Source organism: Panicum hallii, chromosome 1, assembly GCF_002211085.1.
Source record: "Panicum hallii strain FIL2 chromosome 1, PHallii_v3.1, whole genome shotgun sequence".
Lineage (NCBI taxonomy): Eukaryota > Viridiplantae > Streptophyta > Magnoliopsida > Poales > Poaceae > Panicum > Panicum hallii.
Window position 1 is genome coordinate 46,956,197 of NC_038042.1, and position 22,538 is coordinate 46,978,734.

The 22,538-nt window shown below is 51.4% G+C and overlaps 2 protein-coding genes across 6 annotated transcripts; one reads left to right on the forward strand and one right to left on the reverse strand.

Moving 5' to 3' along the window:
• Positions 1-3,191: 3,191 nt before the first annotated feature.
• On the reverse strand, positions 3,192-6,609 carry LOC112897586. The gene is made up of 3 exons (XM_025965927.1): positions 6,549-6,609; positions 6,030-6,423; positions 3,192-3,522 (listed from the first exon to the last, which is right to left on the reverse strand). Exons 1-3 carry the CDS (start codon positions 6,589-6,591, stop codon positions 3,192-3,194), a joined length of 768 nt encoding a protein of 255 aa, XP_025821712.1. The 5' UTR covers positions 6,592-6,609.
• A 10,499-nt stretch (positions 6,610-17,108) lies between these two features.
• LOC112875139 (ACT domain-containing protein ACR3) lies at positions 17,109-22,378 on the forward strand. Of its 5 annotated transcripts, XM_025938871.1 has the most exons (10): positions 17,109-17,264; positions 17,494-17,663; positions 19,826-19,876; positions 20,084-20,169; positions 20,274-20,319; positions 20,429-20,543; positions 20,663-20,730; positions 20,806-21,450; positions 21,543-21,644; positions 21,724-22,378. In XM_025938871.1, the coding sequence occupies exons 4-10, from the start codon at positions 20,111-20,113 to the stop codon at positions 22,054-22,056; spliced, it is 1,368 nt and encodes a 455-aa protein (XP_025794656.1). In that variant the 5' UTR covers positions 17,109-17,264; positions 17,494-17,663; positions 19,826-19,876; positions 20,084-20,110; the 3' UTR covers positions 22,057-22,378. The 5 variants fall into 5 exon arrangements, with proteins under 5 accessions (XP_025794656.1, XP_025794671.1, XP_025794664.1 ...); XM_025938886.1 differs by lacking the exon at positions 17,494-17,663 and having other exon boundaries at positions 17,202-17,264; XM_025938879.1 differs by lacking the exon at positions 17,109-17,264 and having other exon boundaries at positions 17,324-17,663.
• Positions 22,379-22,538: the final 160 nt, after the last annotated feature.

The following is a 22,538-nucleotide window of genomic DNA, read 5'->3' on the forward strand; positions in this document are numbered from 1 at the left end:
AAGATCATATGATTGTTTACATCTACGTGGTCACAAGGCAAGCTTGCGTGTGGGAAGCAGTACACACCATGCAGTGCATCCATGAACACACCCAACTTGCAAAACTGAAGCCGTCCAAAGCCCTGATTGGTTACTCATCGCCTAATGGATGTCTTTAGATCACTAATCGCGGGAGTCAATACACAGTAATAAACTCATAGTGTCTATTACCCAAATGTATTTTTTAAAAAAACTAGAAGTTTCTGCTTGTAGGCAGCTGGATAATTTAGCATAGCTTGTTTACAAGATATCTAGCTGACATGGGTTTTAACCCACAAATTTCAGTCGTACAAGTCACAATTATTAAGGAAATTCACACTAATTCAGTGGTGTGAGGAACATAGAGCTTTTCTCTCTATAGCTAAAGCTTGTACTGGTTGAAGTTGTTAATTCGCATCTTAATGGTTTAATACATGTCCTATTGTCCTACCTATTCTGACTCAACAGACATGTAAAGGTGATCGACATATAAAGTGAAGGGGAACACTTCAAATAAAACTAGCAAAAGATTAATTATAGCTATGGTAGTGGTTTATATCTGTTATCATTGTGATTGTTTTTTCACGATTTTTTTTCTTTAAGAATGTAACAGACTTTTAGCTGAAAGGAGAGAGCCTAGATTCTGGTAGTTTACCACCAGATATAGCATTTACATTAACCCATCATCCCCACATATGCATGAGCACATATACATACCACGTCTACTTTCTCAATAAGAAAATAAAATGATCATATCTTAGGAGAATTTAATTGTACTCTTATGCCTATACTAGATGTGCAGATCACCAATTGTTTATCATGCAGAACGAAAGAGTATCAAAATAAAAATATGAAGCACCAATGCAGTGATAAGAACATAGAACTGACCAAACCAAGTACAATTTGCAGAGGCATAGCACAAACACCTGAATTTCGTAGAAATCCACTATATATACAAAGAACTGTGATAATAGGATCTCTTATCAGAGGGTTGGAGGTGATGCCATATACTTAGTGCTTCAGAAGTTCCTATGTTAGTTCAGTATCTTCAGTTAAGATATTTTTCCGACGTTCTTCCCGTTTGAATGAATTACATTATCATGATGATAATTCAGTAGCAACGTTCATGAATCCTGAGAGAACTATCTTTACACAAAAAATGCACTTGCCAGGGTAATTCGTGATTTTAAACCATAAAATCCCAACTCATATCCTTAACCAGTGAGAGCACCTTTTACATAGAGTCTGACAAGCAGTTGAACCTTTAACCCATGATAAGAAAAAATACGCCGACTGATAACACATTGCACTTAGTTTGTATATGCCAGTGGATATCACTTTACCTCCTATATCCAGCTAAAGATGCTAATTATAAAATCAACAGTTGAGATGGTCCATATTAACATCATTTACCCCACACTTTGAAGAGGACACATGCCTAACACCCAAGTAGGCCCCTGGCGTCACTTCAAATTACTCATCTTATTAGCTCACCTACTAGCTTAATTCATACACCGTTTACCTTGTCACAGTTTTCGAGAGTTGGGACAATCCCATATTCGTTCTGGTAAGAGTACAGCTCATAAATAGGAGGGAGTACTCACGCGTGGGCTGGCATGCGGCGCTGTTTGTTGTGCAACAGGTATCAAAGCTTAGGTACCCTCCTAACATCACCCGTGAATTCCACGTTGTTGGACTTGATTAGCAATCGACATCTGAGAGGGGAATCATTGCGATAGACGAACTAATTAATTGAACTTCCCTAACTGAAGATGATTTATTTCATCTGTCATTCTGTTGCATAAATCATCAGTATATCCACGAAAGGGACAATTGACAAGGGTGTTTTATTTGAACTGAAACGGACTGCTTATGGGAGGAAAATACTAAAACCCGTACCTCAGTTCTGTAGGAAGCTTCTGAGAGCCATCTGTCTTCTTTCTTTACACATGTTGAAAATAGACAACATGCAAATCCAGGAACGGGTTAAATCCCTGTAATTGTCAACAAGTAAAGATGGTGTGCCTATATGATGGGGACAGTACATTACTTAATCGTGTGTGGATGCAGTTTCCAACTGGGCCACATCAATGCATTTACTACTTTTCCCTAGGCACTAATTGTGCCTATGATATGCATGGTGTGTCAAAGTTCGCTTCAGTCCTGTCAGACTGATCAACACCGTAGGATTAAAACAGAAAATATTAGTTACAGTTTGGAAGCATTCAGAGTTCTGAACAGTTATTCGTGTATATTTGGCATGCTACGGGTAAATAGAGCTTCTCTTTTGCTCCAAAGTCCATCCCAAGCAGTGTGCTAGCTAATTCTGTTTGTATTAAACTGAGGAAACATGTAAAAAAATGTATATATTGATGGGATAAATCTTTGTACTGTTCATCTTTGTGGTCTCTTGCTGCCCCAACTAGAATAGCATAGGACAGCATCTACCAGGACAACATTCAACGTATTAGACTAGGTTTTAGGATAGCATATAAGACAGCATCTTAGACTAAATATCACTAGCTTTTAGACTAGCATCTCGGCATATGCTTGGCTGTCTTGGCTAGCTATAAATATGTATTCCCAACCTCTTAGGTGAGTATGGCATTGTGTGAGAAATAAATCAGAAAATTACCGTTCTATCCTGTAGCTTAAACATCTCCTGCTCATCTCCTTCCCACGCCTCCCTTTATCCTCAGCCGGGAGCAGGAACACCGGTTGTCCCTACTCATCACTCTTCCCCTGCGCAGACGGGCAGTAGCGCGTCTGAGGCAGCCTCCTCCCCACGCAGCAGCCCCCACTAGCGCGCCATGTCCGAAGGACAGTCTTAGCGCTCAGTCGCCTCGAGCGTGCGGCACCGACAGGAGGCCGAGCTCGCCGCGGCAGAGGAACGCGAGCGAGCGACGGCAGAGACCGTTGCGACGGCGGCGAGGGCATCAAGGCTGGTGGCGGCGGAACTGGCAACAGCAAGGTCGGAAGTGGAAGCAGCAGCGGCGGCGGATGCAGCATGTGCGGTGGCAGTGGAGCTCAAGGCTCTACGCGACAGTAGCATCAGCAGCTCTACCTCTGCCGACGGCAGCACCGACGTGGAACTCAAGCTGGCGAGGGAAGCAGCGGGAGAGAAAGCGGCGCGGTGGGCAGCCGCGCACCCCCACGGGCGCGGTGGCGGCAGCCTAGACGGGCGTGGACGCGCAGGCGGCGCTCCTGGCGAGGACGCGCGCGGCAGCCGCGCTCCCGGTGGCGGCGGCCGGGTCGACGGAGATCGCGGCCTTTACAGGCGGCGCGACTCTCCCTCCTTGGACCGGTGCCATGGTCACCACGGGATCCATGCTGTTGTCAGGGTCATTAGTCCCGGCGGTGGGTGGCCTACCCTCACCAAGACCAACTATGTCGAGTGGGCCGCGGTGATGAGGGTAAGGCTCCAGGTACGGCACATGTGGGAGGCAGTTCGGTACGGCGACGTCGACTACGACAAGGATCGACGGGCGCTGGATGCCTTCATTGCTACAGTCCCGCCCGAGATGCAGTTCTCACTTTCCAAGAAGCGGACTGCCAAGAAGGCCTGGGATGCCATCGCTGCGGCACGCATCGGCAGCGAATGCGCCCGCAAGTCCAGTGGCGGAGGACGCAAAAAAATCAAGGTGTTGCCGAGATAACAGCTTAAAAAATACATGCCGTAATTTAAACGTTTTTCACAACAAGCAAATATAAAATGAGACTGAAATGAGAGCGAAAAAATACCTTATCAAGAGGTCATCGTGATGACGCGATCATGTTATATAATATCCAAATATCAATTACAATATAGCAATTAAAAATCTGCAAAAAAGATAAAAATAAGTTAATAATGATATATTTAAGTGAAGAATGTTTAAAAAGAGGAATAAAATATACCTCTAGTTGCGCTTAGGTCTAGGAGACCTAGGCAATTGCATTTGCCTATTTTTCTTATTTTGAAATGCCTTTTTTATTTGTTGAAGATCAAGTCTTTTGAATATTTCTCTTTCAATGTAGCACAACATCAAGTCATTTAGCCAACCATCGGTCATCTTATTGCGCAATTCTGTCTTAATAATCTTCATAGCCGAGAAGGCTCTTTCAACTGTTGCGGTTGCCACTGGTAATAACAATGCCAACTCAATAAGCCGATACACCAATGGAAACACAATATGTCTCTCTAGATGAACCATTGTCTTTGCTAGGCTCGCAAGGTCATAACAAGCTTTGAACTCTTCAACTCTTCGCACATGAATAATGAAAGTTTTTAGTTGATCTTTTATAATCTTACAGTCATCAAAAGAAAAGTCTTCATAATAGATATTCGCAATCCGAGCAAGCTTATCCACATCAAACTTAGAGAATGAATTTCTTGGGTCAAGACAAGAAAAACCCACAAGCAACTCCGAGGATAGCTCATTAAAGCGATGATCCAACTCAGTGATAATAGAATCTATAGCAGTATAGAAAGTATCAACACGATAATAATGCTCTTGAGTGATATTGTTTCTCCCACCTTTCCTTGACCGACCATATCGTGGTAAAACATCACTCATATTTGGTATTGGGATATCATTTGCAAGGCAAAATACTTTAGTTTCTTCAAACAATGGCTCCCAACCTTCACTTCTCAAATTAAGCAAACGTGTTCTCACATCAACAACCAAAGACATAGCTTGAACAACATTTTGATCCTTCCTTTGCAAGAGAAGAGAGAGCTCATTTGTGATGCGGAGAATTTGCAACATCATCTTCATGTTAAATACAAAGCTAAAACACTCCATTTTTTCCACCAAGCCTCCTGCACCCGATGGATTGCGCTCATCCTGATGCACAATTTCTAAAACTTCAATTACTGAATTCCACATAGACTCAATACGAAGTAAAGTCTTTAATGAGATCCCCATCTTGTATCTCCTTGTCTTGCCAATGATGTTTCTTGTTGTTTACCTCTTCCTGATGAAATTTCTCCACTATCTAACTTAGACAAGAGAGTTAAGCGATGCTTATGAAGCAGTAAATCCTTTCTTTTGCAAGAAGCACTAGTGTTATTCACAATCAATGTCACGTAGTTGAAGAAATCCTCAAGAGATGAGCAACATTTTGAGACAGCAACAACTACTAATTGCAACTGATGAGCAAAGCAATGTATATAGAAAGCAAATGGGTTCTCATCACGAATCAATTTCTGAAGACCATTAAACTCTCCTCTCATATTAGAAGCACCATCGTACCCCTGCCCTCGAAGCCTTGCAACAACTAATCCATGATCACTTAACATCTCAACCAATGCTCTCTTCAATGATTCTGATGTTGTGTCCTTGACATGCTTGATACCCAAAAATCTTTCTATTACTTCTCCTTTTTTGTTGACAAATCTCACAACTATAGCCATTTGTTCCTTGACCGATATATCACGGGATTCATCAACAAGAACAGAGAATAGACAGTCCCCCATTTCTTCCTTTATTGCCTTTGTGACTGCCTCTGCACAACAGTTTGCAAGTTCTTTTTGAATTGTTCCAGAAGTCATTTTGGCATTTTTCGGACACAACTCATCAAAAGCTTGTCTGAACTCCTCATTCCTTTGTTTGTACCAATCAAGAAATTCTAAAAAATTTCCCTTATTCAAAGAAGTAGCAGACTCGTCATGTCCCCGAAATGGCTCACCTTGCAATGCTAGATAACTTACAATACTTAAGGAAGCTTCCAATCGAGTCTCATATTTAACCAATGCATCTCTAGTATAACTTGAAACCTTATCTCCTATACTTGACCTTTGGTTAGCAAAATCATGAAATGCTGTTGTTGCAATATTGTGTATGCTATTAGGCCCACCAACATGTTTGGAAAATGCCAAGGAAGCATTCCTCCACTGTGAGAAGCCAAGTTTTGTGAATGCATCATAACAAAACTTATCATCCATTCGATCATGTTTAAAAAGGTAGCAATAGAAGCAATAAGCCTTATTATTCTTCTGCAAACTATATTCCAACCAACTATGTTGCCTAAACCAATGTTTTTGAAAGCTCCTTTTATCATTTGACTTGGGAAAATTATGACCAATTGGTTGAGTCGGACCTTTAACTATGAAAGCCCTTCTAACTTCATCTCTAATATTAGAAACAAAGCGATCAATTGGAATACGAAGACCCGGATCAGAAATAATGTGGTCCGGGTTGAACTCAATTATACCTTCCACTTCTTGACCATTAACTTCTTCACTATTGTTTTCTTGAACATGTGCATTTTCTTGAACATGTGCATCTTCTTCCGCTTCACCGTTGTCATCTTGAACATCCGGATGAGCAATGTTTTCTGCTTCCACTTCTACTTCAGGTTCATGATGAAGATAAACTCCACTAGCATGAGTGCTACTTTGTCCACGAGTAAAATATCTATAGATCCCTGAAATTAAATATGGTCACTGGTCAGCCGAAATGCCGAATGTTCAAGATATACCTATAAATTAATAGTAATAGACATTGCTAGAGGCCTAGAGTCTAGACACTGGACAATGAGTAAAAATATACCGTTTTGGTTAATTTTTTTCTTCCCCTTGCTATTTCCAACCATGGTTAGGAACTTAGGATGGCGGCGGGGCGCCGGCACTCAGCAAGACGGCAAGTCGGCAAGGACGGCGGCCGGAGCGGCGCCAATCTGCACATACACGGATATTAGTACATGAAAAGTAGATTGGTTAGCAAAGACGTGGGATTGGAGTACTATCCACTAATCACTGCATAAATTGAAATGTAGGGAATCAAAATACGTCTTCACAATTCACAAAGCACATAGGGAATCGAAGAAAGCATTCACCAGAAGCCTCGGAGCGCAGAGGCGCAGAAGGCAGAAGGCCGGAGCTGCTGGATTTGTGGGGATTTGGATTTCTTGCGGCTCTGATCCTGAGTTTCCTGACTAGTTTGCTACTTTAGTACTTTGCTAGTTGCTTCCTGGTTCCTGCCAGAGCTTAGACGAGGGCACATGCTCTTGCACTGCACGCCCTTGCTGAGACCTGAGAGAGTGAGAGACTGAGAGTTGAGCAAATGAGCAATCACGACCTGGCAGGCTGGCACCCAAGTATGAAGTACCCAACCACAGAACCACTACATTGAGCAATCACGAGTTCACGACCTGGCACCCAAGTACCCAATCACGACCTGGCGCAGAAGCCAGAAGGCAGAGCCGCAGAGCCGCAGCCCGCAGAGGCGGGCGGAGCTGCGGGCGGCGTGCGGGGCGCCGGGGCCCGGGGCTGCGGGTGGCCGGGGGCGCCGGGGCTGCGGCCTTCGGGCGGGCGGGGCTGCGGGCGGCGTGCGGGGCGCCGGGGCTGCGGGCGGCGGCCGGCGGGCGGGGCTGCGGGCGGCGGCGGGGTGGGGAGCAGACAGCAGAGCACGGTGCCCGGTGGGGAGCAGTCGAGCAAACTAGGGTTAGATTTTTTTTTCTAATTGGGCTGGGCCGGCCGAGGTATTGCCCGGGCAATACCGGGCCCTCCGCCACTGCGCAAGTCCATACTGCAGGCACTTCGCAAGGAGTGGGAGAATCTGGCTTTCAAGCTAGGTGAGGACGTTGATGACTTTGCTCTCCATCTCAACACTCTGCTGCAGAAGATGGTGCAGTATGGTGATGACACGTACGACGAGGAGAGAGCTGTTGAGAAGCTCTTCCGCTGCGTCCCCGAGAAGTACAAGCGGATCGCTCGATCGATCGAGTCTCTGCTGGACCTCTCCACGATGTCGATCGAGGAGGCGATAGGTCAGCTCAAGGTCATCGACAGCGATAAGCCACAACCTCTCTTGGGGCCTATCACCATTGGCGGGAAGCTCCATCTCACTCGGGAATAGTGGGAGGCCTGCCAGGGTGGCGGGAGGAGGGGGAGCCCTCCTCCTCGACAGGCGGCCACAGGCGCAGCAAGCCGCGCAAGGCACGCGAAGGCTCCCAGGCCGGGGTGCGAGGATGTGCCGAGGGTGGCGCCTAGGGTGGCGCCGGCGACGCGCACAAGCCGGCACGAGACGACGCCTGCCACAACTGCGGCAGGGTTGGCCATTGGCCCAAGGACTGTCGACAGCCACGACGCGGCTAGGCCCACATCGCACAGGTGGAGGAGGAGGAGCCGGCTCTGCTCCTGGCACACGGAAGCATCGAACTACCTCAAGCAGCATCGGCCATAGCTGCTCTCCTCCACTTTGACGAGCCGAGGACACACACCTTTCTCGGCGATGCCTCCAACAACGACAAGACTGACGGGTGGTGCCTCTACACCGGTGCCGCCCATCACATGACCGGTCAGCAGGAATTCTTCACCGAGCTTGACTCCAGCGTCCGAGGCTCTGTCAAGTTTGGGGACACCTCCGGCGTGGAGATCAAGGGTGTAGTCTCCGTCATCTTCACTGCCGAGTCTGGTGAGCATAGGTTTCTCACTGGAGTCTACTACATCCCCATGTTGAGGAACTCTATCATCAGCTTGGGACAGCTGGATCAGAATGGTTCGCGTGTGGAGATCAAGGATGGAGTCCTGAGGATTTGGGATCGCCATCGTCGCCTTCTTGCCAAGGTAACCAGAGGCACAAATCGACTCTACGTCCTTAATGTACAGGTGGCACAACCCCTCTGCCTCGCTGCTCGTCAGGACGACGAGACATGGCGGTGGCACGAGCGCTTCGGGCACCTTCACTTCGAGGCCCTGAAGCGGCTCGGTGCCAAGGAGATGGTGCGAGGCCTGCCATGCCTCAACCACGTGGAGCAGTTCTGCGACATCAACATGTTGATGAAGCAGAGGCAGCTCCCCTTTCCCCAGCAGACGAGCTTCCAAGCCAAGGAGCGGCTCGAGCTCGTGCATGGGGACTTGTGTGGCCCGGTGACACCGGCCACACCGGGAGGACGACGTTACTTCCTGCTGCTCATCGACGACCTCTTCCGCTACATGTGGGTGATGGTCCTCGGCAGCAAGGGAGAGGCTGCGGACGCCATCAGGCGCACGCAGGCTGCTGCAGAGGCGGAGTGCGGCCGCAAGCTGCGCGTGCTGCACACTGACAATGGCTGCTGAATTCGCGTCATACTATGCTAATGAGGGCATTCACACCACTACTCCGCGCCGTACAGCCCGCAACAGAACGGCGTCGTCGAGCGGCGCAACCAGACGGTTGTGGGGATGGCTCGAGCCCTCCTCAAGCAGAGGGGGATGCCAGCTGTCTTCTGGGGAGAGGCGGTGGTGACGACTGTCTATATCCTGAACCGCTCACCTACCAAGGCTCTCAACGGTAGGACGCCGTATGAGGCTCGGCATGGGCGCAAGCTGGCGGTCTCCCACCTGCGGGTCTTTGGCTGCCTCGCATTCGCCAAGGAGCTTGGCCACGTCGGCAAGCTCAACGACGGGAGCACTCCGGGGGTGTTCATCGGCTACGCGGAGGGCTCGAAGGCCTACTGCATTCTTGACCTGGAGACACAGCGTGTGCGCACGGCGCGCGATGTAGTGTTCAACGAAGGGTGAGGATGGGCATGGGACAAGGCGGCGGAAGATGGCTCAACTCCGACGTACAATGACTTCACTATCGAGTACGTCCACTTCGAGGTAACTGGGGGAGTAGGCAGCTCCTCTTCACTGAGTGTGCCTACCCCAGTCCCCGAGCCTCCACCGACCCCGGCGCCCGCTACTCTGGCAGCGCATGCTCTCCAGCCACAACCCCGGCTACGACTAGCTCTTCGCCGATACCACTACCGCCGGTGACCCCACGCACTCCAGCACCACCAGCCACCCCTCCGGGCACGACTACTCCAACACCAGCTCATGTCGAGCATAGCCCGGTGGAGTTCGCTACTCCGCTCTCTCATGATGAGGAGCGCATCGACGCGTACCACAGCGGTGAGCGTTGTGGTATCGTATGATGGAGGACCTTATCGGCGACCAGCCAGTGCCAGAACTGGTACCTCATGATCTGGAGGCGCAGTTGCACCTTGCGTGCGACAACAGCGAGCTCGGTATTTCGCAGAAGCCAAGAGACACGTGGCATGGCATGAAGCGATGCAGTCGGAGATGGACGCGGTTGAGAAGAACTGTGCGATCACCCTTAAGTGGGTGTTCAAGCTGAAGAGGGATGAAGCCGGCGCCATCATCAAGCACAAGGCTCATTTGGTGGCACGCGGTTTCGTGCAACGGGAGGGGATTGACTTTGATGATGCCTTCGCCCCTGTGGCAGGGATGGAGTCCGTGCGACTCCTCCTTGCGCTGGCTGCCCAGGAAGGCTGGCGAGTTTATCACATGGACGTCAAGTCGGCGTTTCTTAATGGCGACTTGAAGAAGGAGGTCTATGTGCACCAGCCACTGGGATTTGCGATCCTTGGCAAGGAGGGCAAGGTGCTACGCCTGCGCAAGGCCTTCTATGGCTTACGGCAGACACCGAGGGTGTGGAATGCCAAGTTGGATTCCATGCTCAAAGCGATAGGCTTCGAGCAAAGCCCGCACGAGGCAGCCATCTACTGGCTGGGCAATGGAGGAAACGCCCTGCTAGTGGGTGTCTACATCGACGACTTGGTGATCACCGGCACCAAGGATGCGGAGGTGGTGGCGTTCAAGGAAGAGATGAAGGCCACCTTCCAGATGAGTGATCTGGGACTTCTCTCCTTCTACCTGGGGATCAAGGTGCACCAGGACGACTCCGGGATCACGCTTCAACAGACCGCCTACGCCAAGCGTGTCGTTGAGATGGCTGGGCTCACCGACTGCAACCCAGCTCTCACTATGATGGAGAAGAGGCTGAAGCTGAGCCGCGACAGCACGATGAAAGGAGGTGGATGCTACGCAGTACCGACGTCTTGTGGGGAGCCTTCGCTACCTCGCCCACACACGGCCGGACTTGGCATTCTCCGTCGGCTGCGTTAGTCGGTTCATGCAGTGACCGACGACGGAGCACCAGCAGGTTGTGAAGAGGATCATCCGCTATGTTGCAGGGACTCTCGACCACGGTTCTCTACTACCCGAGGTGTCCTGGGGAGGTACACTTTATCGGGTACAGCGACAGTGACCACGCCGGCGACATCGACAGCAGTAAGAGCACGAGCGGGACCCTCTTCGAAGTGCCTCGTTATCTGGCAATCTGTCAAGCAGCAGGTGGTGGCTCTGTCCAGCTGCGAGGCCGAGTACATAGCGGCCTCCACTGCTTCGACTCAGGCGCTCTGGCTCACTCGACTGCTTGGTGATCTCCTCGGCAGAGACACTGGAGCGGTGGAGCTCAGGGTGGACAGCAAGTCCGCTCTGGCCCTGGCAAAGAACCCCATTTTCCATGAACAGAGCAAGCACATTCGGGTGAGGTACCACTTCATCCTAGGCTGCTTGGAGGAAGGGAGCATCAAGGCGAGCTACATCAACACCAAGGACCAACTTGCAGACCTGCTCACCAAGCCCCTTGGGAGGATCAAGTTCCTTGAGCTTTGTTCCCGGACCGGGATGGTCCAACTTTCCCACAAGACGACGCACAAGACTTAAGGGGAGAATGATGGGATAAATCTTTGTACTGTTGGTCTTTGTGGTTCTCGGCATGGTGGTCTTGCTGCCCTAGCCAGGACAGCATCTACCAAGACAGCATTCAACATCTTAGACTAGCTTTTAGGACAGCATCTTAGACTAAGCATCACTGGCTTTTAGACTAGCATCTCGGCATATGCTTTGCTGTCTTGGCCAGCTATAAATATGTATCCCCAACCCCTCAGGTGGGTATGGCATTGTGTGAGAAATAAATTAGAAAATTATTCCAACTCCTAATATCATCCTCTCGATGAGAGTAAAAGTTTCGATACTAAACCCTCAAGGCTTCAGGCATGTCCGAAGAAATGCAAAGTATCTTTTTTTTAAGCAGAGGTAAGCTGAGCTCATTTCATTAACACTATATGACCGTGGAGAATACTACGCTAGAGTACAACAGTACATGGTTACATTGTAGTTATTGTTAAATCATGAAAAGTTTCACCAAAGCTAGAACTTTAGTTGATCCGGTTTCTCCAATTCGTCACCCCCATCACCAATCATTGAGATTTTTTTAACCAGAAGTAATCTAGAAGCTCGAAAAGTTATAGAAAAGGCCACATTAAATACTACACTGTTACGTGGACATGACAATTGGTCCTTTCAGTGTGTTTGATATGATTTTAACCTTGCTCAAAGCAAAGCTCCATTCAAGCAAGCAAGCCCATCGAGCCATCACGGTACTTGGTTTCAACCACCGTCCTTTTGCCACTACTATAGCACTCTAGCTTGGTGGGAAGCCTAAACTAAGCTCAATTTTAACACTGCAAATTTGTGAGCCTTCACTATGATGAATGAAGCCTTGGGCTACTTCCTGTATAGGGCTCAATTCAGCCCATCATACCAACTGATTTCCCCTCATTCCCTGGTTACACATCCTGCACTAACTAGACTTGTAGTACGATTGTCAATTGCTTGACAAATTATGTGTAACATGAATAGTACCAACAATTCTGGAAAAAAAGATCAGAAAGAGTTTCATTGACCCTGCTGCTTCACTGATCTCTAATCCCCTTTTCTGCAGTTAAGAGGTTTTGAATTCTCTAAGCTTCAACCTAACCTACTGAAATAGCCTGGTAAAATCCTGACACTGCCACATATAGAGCACCATCAACTCTGGAAAGATTTTTGCCCCGAATGGAACCACCATTGTGACAGATGAACAATGGAAACCAGAACATTCCAGTGTGCACTCCCGTGCAGTTTCAGCGTTTCAGTCCCTTCTTGCATTTGCTACAATGCTAGCTACCTTCCCAAGCTTAAACCCTAAGGCCCCAAAAGTCAAAGTCCAGCATACAACTCCGACCCAGAAACAAGACCAATGGACTAAATTCTCGAATTCCACAGGTTACGAGCATAGATCGGCATCCAAAATCGCACAGGCTGCGCGCAGTTAGGCGGGGGACGGAGAAGCGTCAGAGGTAGGAAAGATCACCTGTTGAACAAAGGGCCGGGAGAGGGTTTGGGACAGGAGCAACCCCCTCGCCGGAGAAGCCCCGGGATCTCAATGGCTCTGCCGCCGGAGTTCGCAGCCGGCGAAGGAAGGCGTAGGGTTTCGGTGGGGAGGGACAGGGGCAGAGGAGTGGTTTCTGATTAGTTTGAAAGGTCCAGGGTGGCACCTGCAAAATTCGTGCATCTACGACTGCTGGTGGGCCCTGCTTCGCAGTACAGGTCAGTTCGGCTCTCCTACTTTTGGAAGACCAAAGTTAAGTGGCACACGTGCCTCTGAGATTAGTGAGACAACCAAAATGGCACACGCCTGCACATCGAAGTATGTCAGAGCATGAACACTCTACACGTCGTTGGCTATCTGGCCACAAATACTTCAAGGAACTTAACAATTTTCTAATATCACTGGTAAACATAGAAGAAAATTTGCTATGCTAAACAACCAAACAACTCAATAAAGTATGTGCAGGCTCTATCCCAGTATCTTCTTCAACTACCTTGTGCCCAGATGGTATGGAACATAGTGTGAACTAGTTCTCCTTCTACGTCTCTCTCTCTCTCTCTCTCTCTCTCTCTCTCTCTCTCTCTCTTATCAGTTACAGTTATCACTCACATATCAACAGAGGCAATCAAACAAGAAAGGATCCTGCTGTTCTCGTCTTGAAAGACGAGCAGAGAAAATAGAGCACATAAATAAATAGCAAGGTATTCTCTGAATCCTAGAAACTTTTGGAAGCACCTGAACGGTGGCCACTCCTTTTGGTCCAATGATTGGTCGTGACGCCATTGGCCCCCCGCCAGCAGCAAGTCCTCTCAAAGTCACCCACGTTGCTGTCAGGCCCTGAGCCTTGAAGCATGGAAAGGAGACATCCACTATCAATGGCTCCCGACAGTCTCTGAATCTATTCATACCTTGCCTGTATATCTTGGCACCTCGCCAGAACACCCTTGGCACTGAAGCTGATGCAGAGACCATCTTGATGCAAAATTCAGAGGCAAGCCAAAGTCTCATCGCGAAGACACAGAGATTTGACGCATGCGCTATAATGTCCGTCTGTAGTCTGTACTGAATAATCTTCAGCAACAACATGACGCCCCCTGCACTTTGTCTGGGCATGCAGCATATGGAGTCTGACTGAACTGTTCGGCCTGAAGCTTAGCAGGCCCACAACTTCTAATCAGCTCGGCTAGTGGCCAAACGGCAGATAGATCGATCGGCGTGCAGCTATGGTCGAAGGCAAGGGATCTTCTGATCTTTCTCGCGCGCAATTATTTGTGCTCGATCTGCTCGCCGATCATCGCCGCTGTCGCCGCACGTGAAAGGTGCCGGCCCGGCCACCGGGAGGGGCCATCAGGCAACCAAGGCATTTGCAATGGGTGTTCTTGGGCAATATATTATGATCTGCCTGCTACAACTACAACAACGATACCATATGGTCTTGCAATTCTCAACAAAAAAAAAAAGATAAGAGTTCATCCGAAGAAACAATGTTTTTTTTTTGGCAACGCCATGTCCGCGCTGCCGTCTCCAGATGGGGGCAGACAGTGGCCCAATGATGGGGAGGAGGAGGGCCCCTTGTGCTGCGTGCGATGGCGATGGCGATGGAAAGGAGGAGGGAGATCAGGGCGAGGCGAAAAGGAGAGGAGGAGGTTCCGTGGCGTTCCCAGGCAGGGGGTTAGGCTAGGCGGCTAGCTGGCTGCGTCCCAAAGCTTGCAGCCCCGGCCTGGTGTGTGCTGCTGCGTCATCCCCCATTTTGTCCTTGCTCCGAGCAATATATGCAACGAGCCCAGGTAATAAGATGAAGTCTGACGAAGCACCAACCGGCTACGCGTGTTACAGGAGGCATTGGCCTTGTCTCGAAGGATCGGGCATGTGTCAAGCTAGAGCCTTCCACGCGTACACCATGAATGGAGAACACACAGATCTGCAAGAAGCTCTGAAGTGCAATGCCTGAATAAACGACAATTTTTTCCTTCAGGTCTATCTTCTTTTTTTTCATGGTGAAGTACAGGTAGTTCTTGAAAAGAAAGAGAAGTGCGCAAGCCTAGTCTTTGGTAAAGGTGTGCAGAGCACCATGGCTTGTCTCATTTGTCCAGATAAGTTTCACAAGATTTATATCGAAAAAAAGGTTCTCCTCGCTAAAGCTTATCTGAATAGTACACAAGTGGATGGTCATGCATCAAGGCGCACGATATGTACTGGAGAATGGCGATGGAATCCGAATCCTTCACATCGATCCACATCTGGACCTTACCATGTCATAAATCTTGCTTCATGCTTCTCTTGTGCCCTGTGCTTGATTCTGATCACAACACAGGTTGTGCTGAACTGCTGATCCTGATCTTGCGAGCGCCAGGTAGATCTCTCTTGTCTGTTCTTCCACTGCACTACTGTATCAGCTGGTGGGACGACGTACACGCATCATGACCTTCATTTTCTTTTCGAGAAAAAGAAAAGAACTAGCTGGGGCACAAATAAAGTTGACTTCAAAACCATTCTCGGGGAATTGTTCTCTCATGAATCTTGCCCTATGTCAGCCCATGGAATAATCCATCTCCATTGTGTCCATACATTTCTCTTTTGCGGCACAGCAGCTAGTATAGAATACATACCCTAGCCTGCATTGTTTTCAGAGATGCTACCAGGCTAATAGTGACAGGCGCACTAGCTCAAATTTGCAAAAAAGGGGTACATTTCCTAGCATATATGATTTTTGTGTGCGATCCATGTATTTTAGTCACTCCATCTGACATCATGTATGTAATAAGATGAGCTAGGATCGCGACGTTCGCCCCAAAAAGAAGCCACATGTTAGTCCCATTAGGAGATTGTGGAAAGAACCCATGGAGCATGGGACAAAAAATTAAAGCTTTTTGTACATCTACCATGGAATTTTGTATTCAGTTTATATACTTTATCAAAATTACTTTTTTAGTTTGATTTGATTAAAACTGCTGCCTATACAACAAAAAAAAAATCCTAACTGTGCTTATATTTGAAAACTAAATATAAAAATTGGATTTCACCAAATACATGAGAACTATCAGGGTAAACCTATAATACTTTACGACTTGCCCTTATAATAGACAGATCAAATGAGGAGAGAAAAAAAACTTGCGAGTTTAGTTGGTAAATTACTTGCCACTAAGCAAGGCATGATGATAGCACGGGATCTCAAAAACACAGCTACGGTACGACGTGCTGAGTTGTTTTTGCTTGTCATGTAATCACATATGTAACTTGTTTTTGCCAGGAGATCTTCTTACCGTGTACGGTGTGTATGCGCAAAACGCCATAGTTTTTGCACATAAACACCCGCATCCCAGCTATGCACATGCAACATTTCTTGCTGCCGTTTGTTACAAACATGTAGATCACATCTTCTTGCAGATATGGGATGCCGCGATGGCAACCACATCTTGCCTAGTTGTAACACATCTACTCAACGTCCTGACACGGGCGTTGTGACTACTCGGTACTACTGCTTGTCGCACACTACCTACAGCTTTCTCGCGCATGCAATGCTGCACGCCAGTGCTGTTTCTTTCCTCTGAATTTGGGAGAGTGCCATCCGAGCTCTGGTGATGAGGGCATGCGTGCCCCGCACCTGCCGTTTTCAAGGTCCATCTCCAAGAGACCTACCACTACACAAGCATGCTAATTTTGTGGCGTTGTTTGTTTTGTTATCAACGGAGAAGCTGCGAATGTATCTTGCGGGTTCAGGATGCTTGGACCGAGACAACCACGTCCTGATTAGTTGCAGTATCTACAAATGACATGCTTGAACATCGTGACTATCTGGCATCGGTTGTCGCACACCACCTACAGCTTTTGTCGCTCGTGCAGCACCACGACAACAGCTGCTTTCTTTCCTTAGGGAGAGTGCCGCCCGGAGCCCTTGGTGAGGGTGTGGGTGCCCGTGCCTAACCTTTCCACTGCCTGTACAGATCTTCAGAGAGTTTGTTGTCTCGGACGCAAGGACCGTGTGCTCGTTTCTTGCAGATTTAGGATGCCAGGATCGACGACGACCACGTCACGCTTAGTTGCACAATCCATCGACACGCTACGATTACCTGGCGTCGTCCCTCGTCCCACACCACCTACTACAGCTTTACCGCGCGTGCAGCACCTTCCTGCAAAGAGGGAGGGTGGCGAGGTGCTTCCGTGCTTGTGCGCCTGCACCTAGCGTTTACACGGCCTATATAACCCTCCTCCTGGAGGGAGGGACAGGGGTAAGGGTAGAGACCGGCGTCAAGTGGCGGGCGTATGCCGAGGTGGTGACCGGTGAGTGACTCTAGCCCTCCTCCGTCCTGTGTCTCAAGTTGCTCGGAGTAGGAGGAGGCGCGAGGCCCCCATCTGCGCCCCTCCCTTCCGCTCATCCATATCTCCCTCCCTTTCGCCATTCCTTTTCTCGATATGATTCTCCCTCCCTCCCCTGGCGTCCCTTCCCTCCCTCCGCTGCCCCCCACCATGTCCTCACCCGCAGCTTCCCCTCCTCCTCCATGAGATGCAGGAGCGGGGGCAGATCGAAATTAAGCTCGCGAGCCAAGCGCGAGCGCAGCACCAGGCAGCGGCAGGGGCGATCAGGACCGGGAGCAGCCGAGCAAGCGATCGATCGAGCCCGACCGGAGCAAGCAAGCAGGGAAGGAGGAGGCGGAGAAGAAGCGACGCGCGAGCAGGGAGGTAACAGCAGCAACCTCCACCCAAATTCCATCCGCTGTTCGTCGTCTCCTCCGCCCGCCGATTAGAAACAACGCAGCCTGGTCTGAGACCGAATCGTTCGCATGATGGGCGGCGGATTAGATCGCGATCTCCATCTGCCGGCTGCAGCCGCGTCCGTGTCCTGTGGTGGGCGGTGGCGCTGGGCAACCTTGCTGGATTGGGAACGCTGCCGGGCGGTGGCGGTTGCAAGGTGACTGGCGGCTGACGAGGAGCCAGAGCCAGAGCCAGAGCGAGCGTGGAATGCCTTTCGAAACCTCTTCCCTGCCGCGCTCTGCTCCTCCCTGTGTCATCCCGTCCGTCATTCTCCTGGGTGACGCTGACGAGCGGGTCCGGCAGTGTTTGTTCCGTCGCCGTCGGGATGGGCGAGGGGAAATCGTATCGGCCGTCGTTGTGAATGGCGATGATTGAGGTGCGTGGCTGGCTGGCGGCTAGCGGTGACTGCGAGAGGAGCATTGCTCGTACTACGTGTCATTGACCGATCTGCCCCCCGTTTTTTAGCTCCAGCCCAACAGATTTTTAGAGAGAGAGAGAGAGAGTTTGCAACGGAGTGCACTGTGCACGGCGAAGGCCAAGGCGGAGAGGTGGAGACAAAGATGCACCATCCACCCGTGCCGAACAAGAGCAGGACGGAGCAGCCGGCAGACGGGCAGAGGGGGCGGCGGCTAGCACCTAGCATAGCATAGGCCCTGCGATGTGAACAGACGCCCGGCGGCGGCGGTGGCGGCGGGCGGATCGTCGTCCGACGGGCGCGGGGTAGGACGGTCCCACTCCCGCCACCTCCACCTCGCGGGGTGGGCCCAACCCCCGATTCCCCGATGGCGAACGCCGGCAGCCAGAGCCACAGGCCGCACGCTGGACGGCTGGAGCCGCCCGTGCGGGGCTCACGCTCACCCGCCTGCCGCATCTTCTGAAAGCGGCTCTAGCCTTTCGGTTTCGGGGGGGAAGTCGACGTGGCCGCCGCGCGGCCTCTAGCCGGCATCGGGGGCCCGCCTGTCTGTGTCGTCCGGCCGGGCCGCGCCCCGGATCTTTGCGTCCCGTGGCCCCGGCCCCGCTGCGCTCGGCTTCTCTGAAGCCGGAGAGATCTCTGCGTGCCTTGCCCACTCTCGCTAGCTGCCATTCCCAGGTTGCCACCGCACCTACCCCTTGCCCTCTTGGCCGTCGCCGTCCATGTGTCCTCCGCTTCCTGCCAAGTGCTGCCGTTCCTGTACGCACCTGTGCGGCTGTGCCTCGCCTGGTGTCGAGAGTGAGCGGCCGCTGATGCTCCCCGAGAGCCGTACGTGCCATGTCTGGTCGCGTCCGTCGAGCAGCCAGCAAGCGGCAGGGCTGCGTACCGTCCTTCGCTTTTGTCAAGTTACCAGAAATGGACACCGGCTCCGAGAACGGTTTACCAGGAATGGACAAGTTCTGAACGCGTACGGCCAGGGAGGACGTACACGTCCGGGCTACGGCTGCTAGCGGCCACAGTCACCGCTGTCCCCCCCCCCCCCCTTCGACAATTCCGTCCGGCCGCGCACCTCAGTCCCCGGCTGCATCGACGGCTAGCCGGAGCAGCGGATCTCTCTCGTCGCGCGCGCGCACTCGCGCCGGGAATCCGACGGAACCGCGCCTGTCCCCGCCCCGACCCCAAAGGCATTTCCTTCCCGCGGCGTCCCGCCGTCCCGGTCACCCTGACGTGGCCCGCGATTCCTCGGTGCCTATTCTATTGCGCGCTGCACCCCGCGGTGGCCACCGGCAGTGGCAACCCCATTCCGCCTCCCTTCGCCGGGATTGGATTCCGGCCGGCCGCCGCCAATAATTCATCCGGTCCGGCCGGCGCCGCTGTTCGTGCGGCTACCCGCCGGTCTGGATCTCAGCATCGCGATGCGCGGCCACATGCGCGCGCATATATTATCGCCGCCCTTTGACGCCACTTTGCTCGGCTTGGATTCGTTCGAGGAGATTTTTGCTGCTGTGACCTCCAAGATGATCGGTGATCCGGCGTAAGGATTGGTGCAGTAGTGGCTTTACAGCGCTGTAGAGGGAGGTCTCTGCTAGGGGGCCTTTTTTAGCACGGATGGTCCTCCAACCACCGTTGCCTGTGAAGTTCAGAAACTGATCGGCAGCTGCTAATGGCTTTATTTCAGGGGTGGCGTTTAACTGAAGCTCGGGCTACTGAAAGAAGAACCTAGCGAAAGGTACGCTTGCTCTCCCGCCCGCAATGATTGCACCGGCCTTCTTTGTTGAGAAGTTTCGCCATGATTGATGCTCCGATCCGTTGTATAATTGGACCGGAGCTTCTGCTCTCAATGATTGGGGAATATCACGCATGGTTGACATCGATTTACATACAGAGATTTGCAGCATGACGTTGCTGTTCATGTATTTGTCGATCTGTGTTTCAGTGGAAGGGTTTCGCCGGCTCCGCGAAGATGCTGCCCTACTTTGATCCGGAGTACGAGAACTTCAACCAGCGCATCAACCCTCCCAGGTCGGACTTCCACTCCAACTGCAGAAAAATTCACAGTCCATGGTCCAATCTTTCAGTACTCTTTTGCTGCTTCGTGTACTTAAACAGAGTGATAAATTTTGCAGGGTGTGCATCGACAACACCACGTGCAGTGACTGCACCTTGGTGAAGGTAAGAGGCGTTCCCGATCTCTTCTGCTCCGCTGACAGATTATATTACGGGGCGATGTTTCAAAGAAATCATCTCACCTCATCTGTTTCGGCTTACCTCCGGGTTGCAGGTTGACAGCATGAACAAGAATGGCATTCTGCTGGAGGTGCTGCAGGTCCTCAGTGACCTCGACCTCCACATCTTCAAGGCCTACATCACCTCCGATGGCGGGTGGTTCATGGATGGTAAGTAAGATTAAGATAACGCTCCCTCCTTCCCATTATACTGTCTGTTGGAAGGTCCAACTCGTGTAGTTCAGAGATTGACGAGTCATGCTCATACCATGCGTGGCATCTTGATGCAGTGTTTCATGTCGTGGATAAGCAAGGGCAGAAGGTTACTGATGACAAGACCATCAAGTACATTGAGAAGGTTGGAAAAATTTTACAATGGTTTTAGCTGGCAAAGTCGGAACAACGAACTGACTGTTACCTTTTTCTTTGTCAGGCTTTAGGTCCAGAGAGCAATCTGCTCGGCGCAAAAGGCAGCAACTCGCCGGGGAGATCGGTCGGGCTGCACTCCATCGGCGACCACACCGCCATCGAGCTCAAGGGCCCCGACCGGACGGGCCTCCTCTCGGAGATCTTCGCCGTGCTCGCCGACCTCCAGTGCAACGTGCTGGCGGCCGAGGTGTGGACCCACCGGATGCGCGTCGCCTGCGTGGTGTACGTGAACGACGTGGCCACGGGCCAGGCCATCGACGACCCCTGCCGCGTGTCCCGGATCGAGACCCGGCTGCGGCACGTGCTCCGCGGGTACGGGGACGGCGGCGGCGACGACGGCTGCCGCGGCGCGCTCGCCAACTTCGCGGTCGGGTCGGCGCCGCACCACGTGGACCGGCGGCTGCACCAGCTCATGCACGCCGACGTGGACGTGGACGGCGACGGAGACGGCGCACCGGCGGCCGGCGGCGAGGGCGGCAGCAGGCCGGTGGTGACGGTGGAGCACTGCGAGGAGAAGTCCTACTCGGTGGTGAACGTCAGGTGCCGGGACCGGTCCAAGCTGCTGTTCGACATCGTCTGCACGCTCACGGACATGCAGTACGTCGTGTTCCACGCCGCCGTCTCGTCGGAGGCCAACTACGGCATCCAGGTACACGATCCACATTGCCCCTGTCCTGCACACGCCATGGAACAGTAGTGTCAGCCATGGAGATCGTATTCATGAAGCGTGGTCTTGTCCAGGAGCTGTACATCCGCCGCAAGGACGGCAAGACGCTTCTGAAAGACGAAGCGGAGAGGGTGATCAGGTGCCTCGAAGCAGCCATCTCCAGACGAGTATCCGAAGTACAGCCTGATTCTACCTCCTGCTCATCAGATTCTACCCAAAAAAAAATATTTTCTGTCGCTGACGCCGTGGATGCAGGGCTTCACGCTGGAGCTGTGCGGCAGGGACCGGGTGGGCCTGCTGTCGGACGTGACGAGGGTGCTCCGGGAGCACGGGCTGACGGTGACCCGCGCCGACGTGACGACGGTGGGCGGGCAGGCCACCAACGTCTTCTACGTCCGCAACCCCTCCGGGCAGCCGGTGGACATGAAGACCATCGAGGGGCTCCGGGGGCGGGTCGGCCAGACCGTCATGCTCAACGTCAAGAGCGTCCCTGCCGCCGTCGCCAAGGCGCCGGAGCCTGGATCCGGCGGCATGGCCAGGACCAGCTTCTTCTCCTTCGGCAGCCTCTTCGCCAAGCTCCGGGCCTGAGCAAAGTGATCCCGGTACCGGCTCCAGTTGTGTAATTGGTGTAGAGATGAGCTGAGAACTAGAGTAGTGGTGGAGGGGGGAGAGAGACAGAGCAACTGTATGTGGCATGTGGCAGCTGTGGTTGTATAGTTCATAAGGAGCCTCTACCAGACTGGTGGCTATGTGCAATGCAGGCTGCAGACTGCTTGTTGAGGTGCGTCAGTGCACTGGGCTACCTGATCATCTGATCTGCATCGTTTCGCATCCAACATCCTGTAATCTGTTCAGCCTGTCTCTAATTGGTCAACCCCTCAGCTAGCTGAACATTTCAGCATTTGGCTCTCTGCATGACTTCCATCTTCATCCAATCATCCATGTTTGACGGGAGCAATTAAACCATCATTCTCTAATTCTCTCAAAAAAAAACAGTAAAGAGAGCAATGCACTACCTTCTGGTAATGACAAGAGTGACTGTCGATATGAAGTTACATAATGTTTGCAGA